At 38.3% G+C, this 18101-nt stretch overlaps 1 protein-coding gene across 7 annotated transcripts in view; it reads right to left on the bottom strand.

Moving 5' to 3' along the window:
- The window catches only part of RAF1 (Raf-1 proto-oncogene, serine/threonine kinase), a 62381-nt gene that overhangs the window by 31967 nt on the left and 12313 nt on the right, over positions 1-18101 (bottom strand). For all 7 annotated transcript variants that reach the window (XM_075183150.1, XM_075183147.1, XM_075183149.1 and 4 more), the window contains exon 2: positions 832-1055. In XM_075183150.1, the coding sequence (XP_075039251.1) occupies positions 832-1041 (210 nt within the window). In that variant the 5' untranslated portion in view covers positions 1042-1055. The remainder of the gene's footprint in view (positions 1-831; positions 1056-18101) is intronic.

Genomic DNA, 18101 nt, shown 5'->3' with positions numbered 1-18101 from the left:
ATCAAGCTGAGCGTTTTCTGGCGGGTTTGAAAAGTGGAGATGTTGCCTACAGCAACCAATCAGATTCTAGCTATCATTTTGTAGACTGTAATAAATAATTGATAGCTAGAATCTGATTGGTTTTTCAAACCCACCGGAAACCGCTCAGCTTGATACATTTGCCCCCTGATCTTGTGTAAACATATTTGGCAAATGTTGGCGCTATATGAAGAGGATAATAATCTCTAGACAAAAAGAAATTCTATCGGGGGGGGGGGGTATTCATGGAAAAGTGTGTTATTGTTTGATTATATGTAGGTATGTTTTTACTTTTATAATACATTCAAATAAAACAAATATTCCAGCACAATTTGCTTTGGAGACAAATGAAATGCAATCTTCAAAAGATGTACAAATGAAGAAATGAAACCATATCGGTCATGAAGTGAGTGGTCATATGAGACCAGCACACAGAATATAGTCTGCTAAAGAGACTTTGTTGACCTAATAACATCATTTGTCATTTCACTTGTACTTTAGCCTAGATTGCAATTCAGGATACAAACAAAAAAAAAAAAAAAAAAAAAGTTGCAGGCCCCTTGTTTTTTGCTAATTATTATTTAAGATAAAATGAACAATAACCGTTTGGGAAAAAAACAAAATCAGAAATCATACATGTCCTGGCCAAAAGATAATGTAAATTTAGGTTGTCACAATATATACACATACAAAATATATATATTATATATGTATATCTATTAAACATTGGGAACTCTGGCAATCATTACTGGAAGAAACAAAAAAGGACAGAACCAATGTACAAAACTTTTTTTTTTTTTTTTTTAAACTTACCACTGTCCTTTGCTTGTTGGGTAGGTAGACACGGATTGTACTACTCGCTTTTACGGTGTCTGCAAGTTTGCCATCGTCGGATTCTCGCCGCTGCTGGTAGCCGAACTGTTGTACAATGGTAGGGGACATGCAACTAGAACCATCGAATACAGAGTCCTTTAAACCAATTCCATTACTGAACCTCACCCACGCTCCTTGAAGCTGGTCCATTGGGAATTAATGGCCTGCAAAGAAAACAAAGAAAATAGGTTAATAAACTACACAAAATATTCCATAGATTTTTGACGCTTTTTAACATTCAAATTACTCTGACGGCTTATGGCCTACTGAATCCTTCCCATCCCCTTTAGAATAGAAAACAAAAAAACAGGAATTCTACTGGAGGCAGAACAGTGAATTGGCAAAATCATATTGATTAAGCACAGTAAACTGGGCAGCACAGTGGCTTATAGTAACTTTTGGCTCACAGCACTGGGGTCATGAGTTCAATTCCCCACCATGGCCTTATCTGTGTGGAGTTTGTATATTCTCCCCGTGTTTGTGTGGGTTTCCATCGGTTTCCTCCCACACTCCAAAAACATACTGGTAGGTTAACTGACTGCTATTAAATTGCCCTTAGTGTCTGTCGGTCTGTGTGTTTGTATGTTAGGGGATTTAGACTGTAAGCTCCAATGGGGCAGGGACTGATGTGAATGAGTTTTCTGTGCAGCGCTGCAGAATTAGTGGCGCTAAATAAATAGATGATGATAAAATGTAGATGGTAGGCTACTGGTCTAGGGTAGTAGAGAGCCCATATTAAATGTATGCACATTCAAAATTACTTCTATAGATTAAAAAAAAAAAAATAGCAAAAAAACAAAACCCATTGGCACAGTTCACAATCTCTCATTTATCATCAATATGTTTTTGGCTAAGTAACTTCTTCTAAGAAGGCAGGCCCAGATTAAACTTCTCACCATCTTTAATCTACTGCTCATGTAGTGCTCTAGCAAGCTGAGGAGAACATCGAGATCTTGTCAGGTAGACAGTCAAATATCGCATAAGCAAAGTTATTACATGAAACAATTCACTATCAAACTGCTCTATTGCGATGACAAGGAGATCTACACCTTCTATTTGAAAAGTGTTCCAAGGAACATTTAGCCGACAGGGGACCAAAAAAATAATCTGCAGAAAGACCTTCTTCTAAAGTGAGGGGTGGAGGAACTCCAAAAATGTAAAATTTACATAGCACTGGCATAATCCATAAGGCTTCACAGCTAGGATATACTTTATAGGATACAAGCATATCTTTCTGAGAAACGCTCACTCTTTAAACAACGCTCACTCCCAATTTGTCTTCTCACTTTCCTGCTGATATTTGTTGCCCAATGCCAGTGGCTCAGGTATGCAAATGAGCTTAAAAAAAAAAATAAAAAAAAATCTGCTTGCATATTTAATTGAATAAAAGAAAATAACAGCACCCCATCAATGTTTCTTTAGGAAGCAGGGAAAATAAAATGACAAACATTTAAGCAAATAAAGCTGCCCAGAAAATCTAAGTAGTTCAACTTTACACTGGGTTTAATATGGCAGAAAAGTTAGTAAGTTTTAGTAAACTCCTAGCCCAAAATTTTATTGCAACACTTAAACCTACAGTTTCAGCTTTGTTAATGGTTTCAACAATTTAACAGTCGTTCGATCTGTAATAATGAATGAGCCAGAGACAGACAGTAACTGTGCGATTACCCAAGTTCCTGCATCCAAAGGGCTCCTTCCTCAGAACACCAACATGCTGTATATACTCCCCGAGCAGTAATACACTTTTGAAACAGTTAACTATTAGTGCTACAGAGAAGCAGATATGTTTAAAAATAAATACCTGCACATTAAACATCTATCCTAACAAAGTACATGTTACGTTATGTGCTCTCTTTGCTCCAGAAAACCCTTCTGTACAAGCGTTCAGTACATTGACTCTCAATCACAAGATAAGCGGCACAGGAAATTGTGCCCAAAGTTGTGATACGTGATCTACGTTTGTATAACGTGTAAGATGGTCTACCACGCTCAAAGTTCCCAAATCAGGACCGTCCTGGTATACATGTCTACAGCTAACTAATGGATACCCACTGACCCAAAGTATGATATACAATCTTACGCCATTCTTTTATCCAACAAATCGTTCATTGTCACATACATTTAAGGCCCATGGATAAAATTGCCAACCACATATTGCAGAGGAATATCCCCCATATTGCAAAGCACATTACAGATATAGTTCCCAATTGTCAGCCATCTTTGTCACAGAAATCCCCCATGTCCAAGCCATCTGTAGCATATACAACCCCCTACTGCTAGCCACCAGTCACACAGAAACCTCCTCCAACTCCCAAACGTACAGAAACCTCCCCTCCCTCAAACTGCAGCAAATGCTGCCACCCAACTGCAAGGCACCAGGTGCATAGAACCTTCCCCCCAACCCAAGGCACTCTGCATACAGTACCCCTCCACCCCCCAAGTCTCAACCACCAGGACCGCTGCTGGGGTTTTACAGGATTAGAGACACTTGGCGCTCACAGGCCCAGTTGACAGATCCGCCCATTACCAGTGACGACACATCCACGCGGCGCTACGGCCTGTCAGTCACTACCCCATTGGCATCAATGACCTAAACCATGAATGTAGGGGCACAGTTTTGAAGCCCCCCCACCACCTCAACAATTGCATTTATGGTATTAAATCTATACCTTCAATTAGTATTTTATTATTCTATTGGTTAGGTGCCAGGGGAAATATAGGTTTTGCAAAAATATCAGTCCTAGCAATCTGACAAAGGTAAAGCATACAGTATCAAAATGAAAATCAACCAATGAATCTATTTTTGGTTGCATCAGATAATATCCTAAGAGCCAAAACAAAATTTATGAGGTTCTTGCGGGTAAACCAAATATTAAATTTGTCACCTTTGTGGATAATGGATTATTTTTTCCATTGCTATTATAAACCATATTCTATTTTTAACTGAAATCATGGGAGGTGGTAAGGTAAGGCTGCCAATAATTATGTATCATGCTTTTAGCTGCTTGAATAGCATGAAAAGCAGGTTTGTTAGAATGTTTACAAGACCAATAATAGATAACCCCAGCAGTACGGTCCATGGGCTCATGGGAACGCTGGTTTGAAATGTGTTATTTAATAGTTTTCGGATAGCCAGCAGATCGGTAGAAATCTTTGGACATGTCCACCATATGCAATGGAGGTCTCCTCTCTGATCACATCTTCTCCTGCAAAACGCAGAGGAGGATAAAAAAAAAAATCTTATATAATTTAATTGGTACCATCTTGTAAAAACTCAACAAATAACATTTTTAAAGCCAATGCAAGTCATGTAAGTGGGGAGACATTGGAACCCATTGCTTTCGATGTTAATATACCAAAGCGCATTCAAACATAGGTTCGGGGGGGGGGGGGGGGGGGGTGTTACCTTTGGTTTTCAGCTTCTTCTGCTCTATTTTTTGTTTTCATCTCAAGTCACTCTCCTCAAAAAACTTGGATATCGGTTATGGGCTTGTTGCTGAATTTTTGTTTTAAAGGAAAGTAGTTTAGCTACTATTCAAACCCAAAAGTGGACATTAAAGCTGCATACTAACCAATAGTATTTTTAGCCTTTTCTCAAAGGTCGGCTGGTATGGTAACTTTGGGGTCAATTGGCCGCGGTCCTGTGCACTATTACCGCTCAAATGGCAAATTTAACACAGATTTATGCTCAGCGTTAAAAATTACCCTACCAACGGTAATAATGCACACCATAAACATAGTACCGGTAATAATGCACACCATAAACATAGTACCGGTAATAATGCACACCATAAACGTAGTAACGGTAATAATGCACACCATAAACATAGTACCGGTAATAATGCACACCATAAACGTAGTACCGGTAATAATGCACACCATAAACGTAGTACCGGTAATAATGCACACCATAAACGTAGTACCGGTAATAATGCACACCATAAACGTAGTACCGGTAATAATGCACACCATAAACGTAGTACCGGTAATAATGCACACCATAAACATAGTACCGGTAATAATGCACACCATAAACGTAGTACCGGTAATAATGCACACCATAAACGTAGTACCGGTAATAATGCACACCATAAACGTAGTAACAGTAATAATGCACACCATAAACGTAGTACCGGTAATAATGCACACCATAAACATAGTACCGGTAATAATGCACACCATAAACATAGTACCGGTAATAATGCACACCATAAACATAGTACCGGTAATAATGCACACCATAAACGTAGTAACGGTAATAATGCACACCATAAACATAGTACCGGTAATAATGCACACCATAAACGTAGTACCGGTAATAATGCACACCATAAACGTAGTAACGGTAATAATAAACACCATAAACGTAGTAACGGTAATAATTCACACCATAAACATAGTACCGGTAATAATGCACACCATAAACATAGTACCGGTAATAATGCACACCATAAACATAGTACCGGTAATAATGCACACCATAAACGTAGTAACAGTAATAATGCACACCATAAACGTAGTAACGGTAATAATGCACACCATAAACGTAGTAACGGTAATAATGCACAAGCCACATTACTTTTGAGAGTAACGCGACCAACTGAATTCGTCCCATAGTGTCTGTCTATACACCCAGTGTCAATTGACTCCAATTATGACACCTCTATAGATGAGCCATCGGGCTATTAAGTTTATAAATTCAGATGAAATCAGCTCAACTGTAGAATAGAATATAATCTCTTTGCCCCCCAAATGTCTTCCTGGAGGAGGCAGCCTTGGACTCCGCAATGACTAAGGCCAGCATCGACATCATTCACAAACCAGGAGGAGACTTCTGCACCAGTCACAGACCAGAGACCAATCTCACTGCTGAATATTGATGTAACAATCTAAATGTCAAATTTTACCCACCTGTCTAAATTCAATTTTTCCCCATCCGATTCATCCAGGCCAGGTTTATCCCAACCCGGCAGGTGTCAGGCCGCACAAAGGGGCATATCCAATTAGCCTCAGAGTGCCTCCAGAACGGTCATGAAAGCCTCCGCGGCAATGCCGAGGTAACTTAGTACCCGCAAATGTCCTCCGAACATCGTGGCTAATTGAATATGCCCCAAAGTGCAGTAGCGATCGGATTTCATGGTCATTTATGTTCCACTCACTATCTTCAAAGGGATTTTTGGAGGTGAATTTCTAGCAGGAAGAAACTTTCACATATTGTAATGCAGTTTAAAAAAAAAAAAAAAAAAAAAGAAAAAAAGAAAAGGAAATCCCATTAATATAGTTTATAAACAACAAAAGGCACCACTGAAAATCAAATGATGTTCAAAAGCAAATAAAAATACAAAAATTTTAGCGTGGAATGAAAAAATTGCAAGAACATTTCTACCAGAACAGAAAATAATGACACCATGTAGGAATATAACATGAATCACTCTGCACAAACATATGTGTGTAGGATTGACTCCCTGGTAGGAGCAATAGATAATACATATCACGAATGCGCAAAAGTTTCAATAAAAAAATAAATGCAATAAGCTTGGTTCATTCCATTATAAGGCTGGAGTTCACAGAACGAGTGGCAGACATTAGCAGAGCATCACTGCATCATTGGAGAGGAATCTTAACACTATTCCAAAACCAGGAAGTTAACAATTTCATGGCACCGATGCTCTTGTCTGAATGGATGCAAATCCCCATAAAAGTTTTCCAAAATCTAGTGGAAAAACATCCTACAAGAGTGAAGGCTTTAATAGCAGGAAAAACAAAAACAAAAACAAAAAAAAAAAAAAAAAAAAAGGTTGTAAGTATCTAATCCATGGTTATGGAATGAGATACACAACAAGTACATATGGATGCGATGTCCAGGTATGCACATACTTTTGGAGATATATATATATATATATATATATATATATATATATATATTATATATATATATATATATATATATATATATATATATATATATATATATATATATATATATATATATATATATATATATATATATATATATATATATATATATACACACACACACATACACACACAATCGCTTGCTGCACAGACAGACCGGAATCACACTTCCTCTTTATGCAAGACACACACTGTGCCGTCAGGCCAGGGAGTGCTCTCCGATTAGGCCACTGACAAAGAGTTTCATTTTTCTGTGCAGATATCTTCAGGACATATAACCACAGTGGGATCGCGGGTTAAGTAATTATATTCACTACTGTCAATAGACTTCATTCAAATAGAATTACTCCCTCATTAACAAACATTAGCCTAGAGAGAGTATACATTTAAATAAAAAATAAAAAAAAAATTTCATTCTAGTCTAATTATAACTTTCTCTCTCTTAATCATCAGCTATTTATATATCACCACTAATTCCATAGCGCTGTACTCGCATCAATCCCTGCCCCATTGAAGCTTACAGTCTAGATTCCCTAACATGCACACTGAGTTGGTCAATTTGATAGAAGCCAGTAAACTTACTAATGTTTTTTTGGAGTGTGGGAGGAAACCCACGCAAACACAGGGAGAACATACACACTCCACACAGATAAGGCCATGGTCGGGAATCGAACTCATGACCCCAGTGCTGTGAGGCAGAAGTGCTAACCACCGTGCTTCCCCTCCTAAACGCTTTCTTACAAAAAGAGAAACAAATACAGCTAATGGATGTAAAGGAAGCCATTGCCTGGAATTTTGATTTAAAATGAGTGGCAATATATATATATATATATATATATATATATATATATATATATATATATATATATATATATATATATATATATATATATATATATATATATATATATGCACGCACCATGGCCATGGTATGGAGTGTGTTATTCTACATGATCTCTAACCATGCTTCCAGATTACACAACTTCATCTTATTTATCCATAATTTATTGTCAGAGTTCAACTGCTTTTATGGAGCAGACCATAACACACCAACAGCAACAGCCCTTTGATTGAAACTGGATTGACTGAAAACAGAATTTAAAAATAAAGGTTATGTTATTCTGCACACATCACTATGTACAGTACACATCACTATGTACAGTACACTAAGGCTGGGTAAACACTACAGAAAAAGTCTCCCGATACGATATCGCTAATGAATTTACCACAATTGAAAGTCCTGATCAGCATGCAGATTCATGTGTACATATTATATATGTTTTACAAGCTTTATCTTCAGATCTTATTCTGTCATAACCATCAGCTGAAAAAAAGATTGTGACTGCCCACTTCATAGAGATCTATGGACACTGCCCGTCATGTGCATACACACTGCAGAATTGGAACGACTTTAGTCCATCGTTGAACGATCCTGCAGTGTGTACCTAGCCTAAGCCAAAACAACTTGTCAGAGTTCCTTAAACCATTTATTAGAGCGCAGTTTTCTTAGCCACTCACAGTCTGCACTTCTTTCTGATTTCATAAAACTACAGAGCCCTGCATGCTATGAAGTCTGTAGGGGCTTGAATTGAATAGTGCACATAAGAAAGGTTCCGTTACCCAGAGCCAACAATCAGATCTTGTCATTTTCCTTGGCCTTTAGGACACAGGACAAACACTTGTGCAGTCTATAAAATTTACTTTTACGTTTTACAAGGATTTTGACTCTACCCGCAACTCCTAAAGAGGAAAAGTGGATCCAAGTAATGGCTTTGGAAATGTCACAGGTCTCCTTTAACCCATTCACCTCTCGGGCTTTTCACACTCCTATGCAGAATGTTGACACTTTTGTTGGCTGGTCACATTCCAACATCAATATCAGTACTTGTCTTATATATTTCAGAACACTTTGAATGGTCAGAAAATACAATTAATTTGCTTATAGCTCCTCACACAGCAAAGACAATTTAACCCAAATGGCAAAAAAAAAAAAAAAAAAAAAAAATGAAGTGTCCCCCCCCCCCCCCCCCCATTGAAACTGCAAGAAAGTGAACTAGAAGCAAAAGGTGTGTAGAAATAATATGGTAGCCTAACAAGAGCTATCATATTAACCATATCAAATGAGGTTACACCTGAGTTTATTGAAGCCAGGACAGGGAAGATCCTGGCATTAGAACACCCCCCCTTTTTCTCTGGACTTCCTAATGCTTTCTGTAGTGTAGGGTGTTATTGCCAGTGAGAACCAGACAACTACCAAAGGGTGCACATTTGAAAGAGGGGTCCCCATAGCTTCTTCGAGCCAGACTGGGTGTTAATACTTCCACATCCTGGGATCCTTAATATCCTCTGTAGTGTCGGTGGTTATATTGTGGCAATTGCCATAGAATAGCCAATAGTCGTTTGAAAGTAAAGTCCCTCACCCCAGACAAAATTATGTCATCAAGCTCCGCCTCTTTCTTGACTCCCACTGGTAGTAACTAGCGGAGGGGACTACTGGTTAACATATCTCTCCCCCCCCCCCCCCCCCCCCCCCCACGTGTTGAACTTCTGCAGTGCCAACTAGCGGGAACTGTTCTTTGCAATTTTGAGTTATATGCCAAGGACACGGAAGGGGTAAAGAAGACCTTTATAGCCAGAGTGGTGGGTTTTAGGGCTCCTTCCAGCTTGCCATAAATGAACTGCAAAAGTTTCAAGAACACTAAACATTTGATATAGAGGTTGTGTTGGTGCAGCATTAACAGCAAACTTCCTGCCTGTAAGTCCATGGAAACTTGGACTGCTGAGGAAAACAGCCAACATTCAGCTTCATAACAAATACACATACTATCAAGTATCTTAAAAAAGGGCCCATCTATTGTATTATGCACTCCCTCCATCTGAGAGCGCACAGAGAAACAGCACGCGCTATATATACAAGTCGCCAGACCTCTGCCTTACAACATCTAAACCAATACATTTATAGTAACTTGTGTCAATAACAAAACTGAAGACCTTGTAACCAATAAGCCCCGATCAAGTTATGAGATACCCCACATGTGTTTACCATGTAACAAAAGGCAAAGCCACAGAACTCATAAATATTTATTTTGGCACTGTCATCCCTCACCGTGGGTCTCCAGGGACAGGTCGAAAGGACAACATTATAAATAGGCCCAGCCAGTGGTCTGTCTTGTCCAAAGTAAACAGGTTAGAGAGAAAAGTCAAACATAAGCAGGTTTTGTGCTGCTCACTCGAGAAAAGCAGATAGCCAAACAGAAAATTAGAAGCAATCACTGGCAGTCTATGTTTAGGATGCTGTGCTTATACGCTGGGGGTTCACATGTCATAATTAAATTAAACCTATTGCCTTACGAGCAAAGTGTGCTAGATCCTTAGTCATTATAAAATAGCATATCTTTCTTGCGGTAAAACACAAGATATTCCTACGAGTCCCGAGAGATACTTCTGTCAACGCTTATTACCTCTTCCAATTATAATCTGTCAACTCTTTAGCAGCAAAAATTATATGATGTGCGACTCAAAATGACAGACTATTTTAGAACACAATTAATGAGCAATAAACAGTATATGCAGATTATCAGATGCAGACCATCATGCTCAAAATCATATGCAGTTGGCTCTGCTATCAATGGACAGCAATGCAGGATACAAAAAGGTCCCTATATCAGAGCAGGAGATTAACACAGTCAGCAGTTGTGCTACAGCGGAATGTCACAGTGTGCTTATCGGCAGTATAATAAAGTCCAGAGAATCCAAAGTATTCTGAGACAGACCCAGAGTCCCTCATAACAGTCATCCACAATAGCATTTGAAGCTATACAAAAAAGTCAATGCAAGTTTTTACTACTCCAATTGAATGGAGCGGAGCTGCACAACGGACGTTCAGGATGCAGGCCAGAATGGACGTGGACTAGCTGAACACGTAAACTAACAGAACAGCTTATATAAACGATAATGGTACCACTGTTGCAGTGCCCTTAGAACAGCACAACCTCAGCCAAGAATAGTGCAGATAACACTTGCAATGCAGCTCAGCCTAATGAAAAGCAAAGCAGAGAGCTCTCATACACAGAGAAACAACAACAGAAAACAAAATCTTAGCAGTGTTCTATTCAAATCAATCAATGCTTAGGAAACACATGCGTAAACATTTATGTGCCCGTCTGATTAGCATGAAACGTACCGAAAGAAAATATGGAAGCATAACCGCAAAGCTAAAATGTTTGGGTCTGTAAACCGGCTATGAAAACTACTAAAGCATAGAATAAAACCCTTGTACTTGGTCATCACTTTAACAGAGTGAAAAAAAGCTTGTTAATTAACACATTGTAAAGCTTAAAAAGAGTGTTCTCTTAGAACTCCATTCAATTTTACTAAGCATTAAGATTTCTAAATGCTGCAGGGGATTTCGTAATTGATGTGAAGTACATGCTTCACGGATTCTGTGTGTATACAGGTCCATTTACTTACATTAGATTTTGCCCTATCAGATTCCAAGCATGTTTAATAAGCTTTTAGAATGCACATAAAGTCTGTACTAGGCCTTAGAGTTGGAAAACTTTGGCCCAGAGGGCAGTTTGAGGATCAAAGAATGAAGTCGAGTATTTTCTTAACCCCCTGTTGTAGATGTCCCATGCATATACTTCCCAAAACTGAATGAGATTTGAAAAAAAAAAAAAAAAACAGAGCCAGTTACAACCCAGCAGAAATATTTTATCACCATTAAACCACATTTTCATCTACACATTTGCCCCCCCCCCCCCCCTGCTTTTTAAAACACCATAGACACCCCCCTCCTCCCCAAACTTCACTTCCAGGGGCTTGGAAATAAAGCAATCCCTATTTTTCAAGCCTGCTTATAAGCATGTGCGAATAATTTTCTGTAACTTTAGTTATTAGGGTTTGTTTTTGTTTGTTTTTTTATTATTGGTTTGTTTTGGAATCTCACACAAGTGAATGGATAAGTGTTTTAACCAACCACTTTAAATATGCTTCTATATAAAACATACAAAGTGCACGGAATTTACATTATACCTATGTTTGCAGTGCAAACACTATTGAAAAGAGTCATCTAACAGACTGTTTTTGGGGTGTCCCCTCCCCCTTCAGGAAATCTAGGGGTCAAATCAATCCCGTGAACCACCAGATGGACAGAAAAATACAGTACAGTCCTAAAACAGGTTAGTAATATTAAAGACTCAATTATAACCAAATGGTGATTAGGACAAATCAATTTACTGCTTATTATAGCTACTTAAACAGTCAGCACAGGAGTGTAGAATAAAACAACGAACAGTTAATGTGCTCTCCACTGACTGCAGGTAAACTTGTAGTGGAGATGAACTGTTTATATAGTGATGACTGTACACACTCATTTGTAGTTTTTACCCCAATGCCACAAACTGTCTATAGACACCGTTCCTTTGTACGGTTAGAAGGACCAGGAGCATGTGACATCACAGTGACTAATGTCTCCTGGAAAATTAAAGTCATTATTAATGACAATTGCAGAAAGAATCATACAACCGTTATACCCCTTGGCGTCTTGAGAGGTAACTTAGGTTAATGTGCTTGTTTTCAGCAAGTTGGGAACATAGAAATACTTTGTGTGTCAGGCATAGTTATAGGACCACTAAACCAAAAATAAAGTATATATAAAAATTTGCTTATGCTTGCATTTTGAAGATCACCGGTATGTTTAAATATGGTAAACACAGAGTGGAACAAGATACACTCTGAAAAACACGTCTAACAGCATAACGCAGGAAAAAATAGCAATGGGTATAAGACTAGAGATAATGATTTCTCATTTATGTACCCTAAAATATATAAAAGGGTTTCTTAAAAAAACACCATTAGGCACAAGCCTTTAGTTTGGCTGGCTGCATTATCCTTCAGTGGATTTACCAATAGGAACCCTGCTGTGTGCAGAAAAATATCTCCCCTCTCCTGTCTCAACTGTATCTTAGATATTGCCAGTTCTGATAGCCTCTCACATAAATATATTTATTAACATTACTAATAGTTTTTAGATAAATGCACCCTGCTCACCAGGCCTGTTCAGCAGACCTACCCTTACACATGAACTGCCAAACTTCTTACCTAGGCTGGAATGAAACCCCATTTTTCAGCTCAGGAAAAGCAGAAATTGGAAGCAATCAGACTACACATCATACAACGCACTTAGATTCCACAAGCGCAATTCACATAATGCAGGTTTATCTCAGTTCAAGCACTCATGTGACAATAATTCAGTTTCCCCCATTGCATATTAACAAACTCAACTTCTGAATGACACGTTTCACTGGCTAGAACACCACTGTGGCACCAGCACGAATAACACTTTACTTTTCACTCTTTTTTTTTTTTTACCAGTCAGTCATTTTACGCTAGTAACCACTTGGAAAGTGTTAAAAAGTAATTCTATTTTTCAGCAATTGTAATGTGAAGTTATAGTTTGCATTTACAACCCAACTTCCTTGCTTGGCTACTTCTGTCATTTGTTACACATTTAGAGAAAGGATTCTCTAACATTCTTCACCTCCAGCTCAAGTATTAATTTCCAGCAAGAGTCAAAATCACTGCATTTACTGAGAGGTAGGTACAAACACCATCGTTTTCTCCTAAGGCAGACGGATGAGCCTACAAATGTGGCAAAAAGTACCAAGATCATTTTACAATGTAATACACTGCACCCACACAGTTATTTTAGAATAACTTTAAAAAGGGATGTTTGCAAATACTTGGCTGTGAAGAATGTTGTCCTACTTGCTCGATAAGGCAATGGAAATATGGTCAGTTTACTATTTCAGTAAAGGATTGAAGTGACAGTGATGTAGAGGGAGGCTGATGAACCGTCCTGTTGCAGCATGTACTGGTGCCCTGTGGAGGGAGAGCCTGTCCAGGTGTGTACGGAACTGACTGCAAGGTCTCACAAGTCCAGTTGCCATTGTAGTTAGTCATATGCAAGGACGGCAACTATAACAAAGGTAAACATTAAGCCATACACCCACAGATAAATTAATTGGACTAGGTTTACAAATAGTACCTGTAACTAGGTTTACAAATAGTACCTGTAATTTGCTATTTTTCAGGCTGTGTGTCACAGTGACACTGTTGGAATGACTGGTACAAATATATATACTGCACAGTTGGTAAGTGGAGATGTATCTCCTGGGTTGCGCTGTCTTTAATACATCTTCGTGTAGCCGTACTTGTAGCGGAAAAAAAAAAAAAAAAAGTTGTACAGCACAGGCCAGTTAAAAAGCTAGGAGACAGTTAATAACCTTGTGTTTCACAATGAAAGTAAAAGGGATACAGTTTTTGTGGCCAATTTAAAAACCAAACCGAAAGACTGCACTGCCAATGTTCAGGGCAATTAGGTCCCTTCTTCAGGCACAAGTTATGTATTCATTAGTAGTTGCAAAGATAATCTTCTTTAGATATTAATTTCTCACAGGAACTCCATTCCTGCCTTGTTCCACAACGCAACGTGGGACAATTTTATTTTTTTTGTTAAATGTAATTGATAAATTACTTTCCGCTGACACAGCCATCATCGAATGCCTCCAAGAGAAGTGTATGCAGTATCTCACAAGGCATTGCATTGGCTGAAAGTGGTACTTGCTCTGTGCGGCTGCACCCAATTCAATTTTAGAGGATATTACTATTCTCCAAAATGAAGCCCTGGGTCTAAGAAGTCTTTCAGGCTGTATTCTGCCAATTGATTTTAGTTGCAAAGGTGGTCTTTCCAAATCTTTATTATTAGCATTTGCCCAATGAGTTTGAGGATTTATCTCCTTGTCATTGTGTAGCCCTTTGTTTTCACACTTTTAGTCCCTGGCTATAAATTAATTACAGTAGCTTACCTTATTTTAAAGCATGTATTATTAATTGACGTTACCTTACTCTACTTGTTATCTCTTGAGCAGGAGGTGGGAAACCAAAAAGAGACTCATTTTGGACACTATTGTGTTAATCATCTACCCTGACAATACTGTAAGTAAAATAAACACACAAACATTTATATTGTTAATAAGTCCCAAATTACCCTATACAAATGAGTTCCACAGTGCTTTGCTAGTCCTCTTTACAGTCCACACAGACAGAAAGTATCAGATCATAGACTGCACACACAGTCACATTTCATGAACTAACATTAGCTACGGCTCCAGGAATAGTATACGTAACATTTATTTACGGAGGAGGGGGCTTGTATCTGAGGTCATATCTAGCGTTATACAACAACAGTTGTGGTATTTGGAGTCTATTTAGGTCACTGTACTTTGGAGGGGGTGTGGGGGACAGGACCAAGAAGTTTAAAAACAGATATCATCACTTTACACTAGGTGAAATGTGGAGTCTTAAAGTATGTGAAGTTGCAAATAGCCCTACTTGCATTCTCTACCTCCTGGACTATGGAACTGAAACATTTACCATACAAATTAGCCATATGCTAAATAAGTAAAAGCTAAGGCCTCTGGATAGAGAATATATTACACACAGATCAGTCACAACATTCAAACCACTAACAAGTGATTGAATAACATTGATTATCTCGTTAGAATGTCGCCTGTCAAGGGGTGGGCTATATTAGTATATTGGGCAGCAAGTGAACAGTCAGTTCTTGAAGTTAAGGTGTTGGAAGCAGGAACATTTTTAAAGCATAAGGATGAGTAATTTTGACAAGGGCCTTGGATGTGTGGACAACTGGGTCAGAGCATCTCCAAAACAGCAGGTGTTGAATGGAGTTCTGCTGGAATCTGGCATGCATGTAGATGTTACTTTGACAAGCACAAACTACCTAAACATTGTTGCAGACACCATTTCATGGCAACGGTATGTCCCGATAGCAGTGGCCATTTTCAGCAGGATAATGTGCCCTGCCACACCCCATAAATTGTTCAGCAATGGTTTGAGAAACATGACAAAGACTTAAAAGGTGTTGACTGGGCCTCCAAATTCCCCAGATCCCATTCTGGGCGAGCATTTGTGGTGGAAAAACAAGTCAGACCCATGGAGGCCCCACCTCACAAGTTACAGGACTTAAAGATTCTGCTGCCAAAGTCTTTGTGCTACAGGACACCTACAGAGGTCGTGTGGAGTCCATTCCTCGACAGGTCAGAGCCCTTTTGGTGGGACGAGGGGGATCTACACAATATTAGACATGTAGTTTTAATATTGTAGCATTATATGTATATATGATCTTTATAAGTTGGGTAGGCACTGCAGTACAGTAGTCCAAAGATCATCTTGATCCCTCCACTGGGACTTTTGTCCAGTCATATCAATTTTTTGTGTTTAGATTTTAAACCCCTATCCATCAGAAGTAGCCACCAAGGAGTCAGCAGTAAATATTTCAGGCATTATGGCTATGTGGTCTGGGCATGATTAAGCTGTCCATATCCAGGGTTCACATATGTCTCAAACAATATTAAACAGTACAATTGCTCTGTTCTTGTATATTCGTTTCAAATTATTGGACTTTCACAAAGAACCAAATAAAGAAAGAAATAAGATACTAGCGATTTTAAATAAGAGTTTCCCTGGGACAATTTGTTTCTTCCAAAATGTGGATATTGCAATAAGACACCCTCCCATACCAGACATGGAAAAATGAAAACCTCGCTAACTAGATGCAAAGGTAAAGTTTGTCACACACTACAATCAAATTGTTTATTGACTCGCTAAAGTGTCAAGGACCATCGGGGACAGTCTACTCAATAATAATCAAATGAAGACGACCAAACTGATCGATAATCTGAACGATTTTATACAAAAAAAAAAAAAAAAAAATCAAACTGAAGGAGTATTTATTGTAAATGTATGATTGGCATTTAATGATCCTACAATCCACATTAACTGAAAAGAAACAAAGTGATTGCTTCACCAACACTATACTTTTAACCTGACCAAGCAGAAAGACATTTTAACTTAAAAATGATCATTTAAAACCATTTATAATGGGTCAGGCTCAGCGGCATAGTGAGGCGACTGTACAGATTAAAAACAAAACAGGTTGCCCCTCTTAGATTTCAGACATTTCGCTTAAATGGTTGGTTGTGAACAGATGCAAACACATTAATGCCTATAGTTTGCTCAACTCTCAAGCCCTCACCACTGCTAAGTAAGAATCTATATCCTAGGAGCTTACTTGGTCAAAACAACTAAAATAAGGGCTAAGAATGAGAACAGGTCAATGTCTGGCATTGATCTACTATGACAGACAAAACACAAACTGGAGCTAAACCAAGTAGCTGATGTATCAACCAGGCTGGTCGGAATTTAGTGTTTACTGGAAATGTTAATTCTTAATATGCCTAAAATAAACTAAGTTAACACTTGCTCCTCCTCACAGTGAGTGAAGAAAAACCATTTGTGGGACTATTACTTAAAAGCAGCAAATTTTTTTTTGGGGCCTTTTTTCCCCCCAGACCATTCTGAAAAACATTGCTGGATAAATGATACAGTGGCCTGTATGGCATTAGATAGTTTATACAAAGTTAATTGGGAGTCATGATAATCTCTCGCAAAGTTACAATTCTATGCTGTATATACTAAAGCCGCACTCCCAGATAGCTGTGGGAGTTATTGATGTTCTGCAATTCAAATGGTTGTAGAGGATTGCAATGACAAGACTCGACTAAACCCTTGTGAAGGGTGGGAGTGAGAAGGTTCATCAAAACAGAACCAGCTGGTCTCTCTGAAAATGATTAAACTCTCCCAAAAAAACATCTTACACAATATTAAACTACCCAGTTCTGCCACTACAGGGATTTGGTTCCAAAGCAGACACTCTGTGAAAGTCTTTACTTGTTCCTCAAATGATCTCAAAATACAATTGAATTTAAATCAGTTCTTGTAAACCAAACAATTATCTGTCCTAAATGACATGTTAATTCTTTAACACCACAAAGACAGAACATTACTAAATGAAGTTTAATATGACAAAAAGTCAATGTTTCTTGTATTTAAAAGAGAAAAAAAAAAAAATCTAACAAAATAACATACAGAAAAACAATTGCAAACAAGTTTGCAAAGGAAAACAAACAAAAAACATGTATTTTTCATGGAATCTGCTCCAGGAAGGCTGGAATATGGACAGAACCTCAATGACATGAGTTCCCCCAGAACTACATACAATACAGGAAATAAGATCTGGAGAATATACTTTATATTTTTAAGTCTGGTATCTAAAGTTGACAGTTTATGCCGCTAGTAACCCCAATAATAAACCTATAAAGTGACCCTCTCAAATATGGATTTATGGAAAGGTAGTACTTTGATGTAGAATA

The sequence above is a fragment of the Mixophyes fleayi genome, chromosome 8 (assembly GCF_038048845.1).
Source record: "Mixophyes fleayi isolate aMixFle1 chromosome 8, aMixFle1.hap1, whole genome shotgun sequence".
Taxonomy (NCBI): domain Eukaryota; kingdom Metazoa; phylum Chordata; class Amphibia; order Anura; family Limnodynastidae; genus Mixophyes; species Mixophyes fleayi.
Note: the sequence above shows the minus strand (reverse complement) of the source record. Positions and strands in the feature narration are given on the sequence as shown.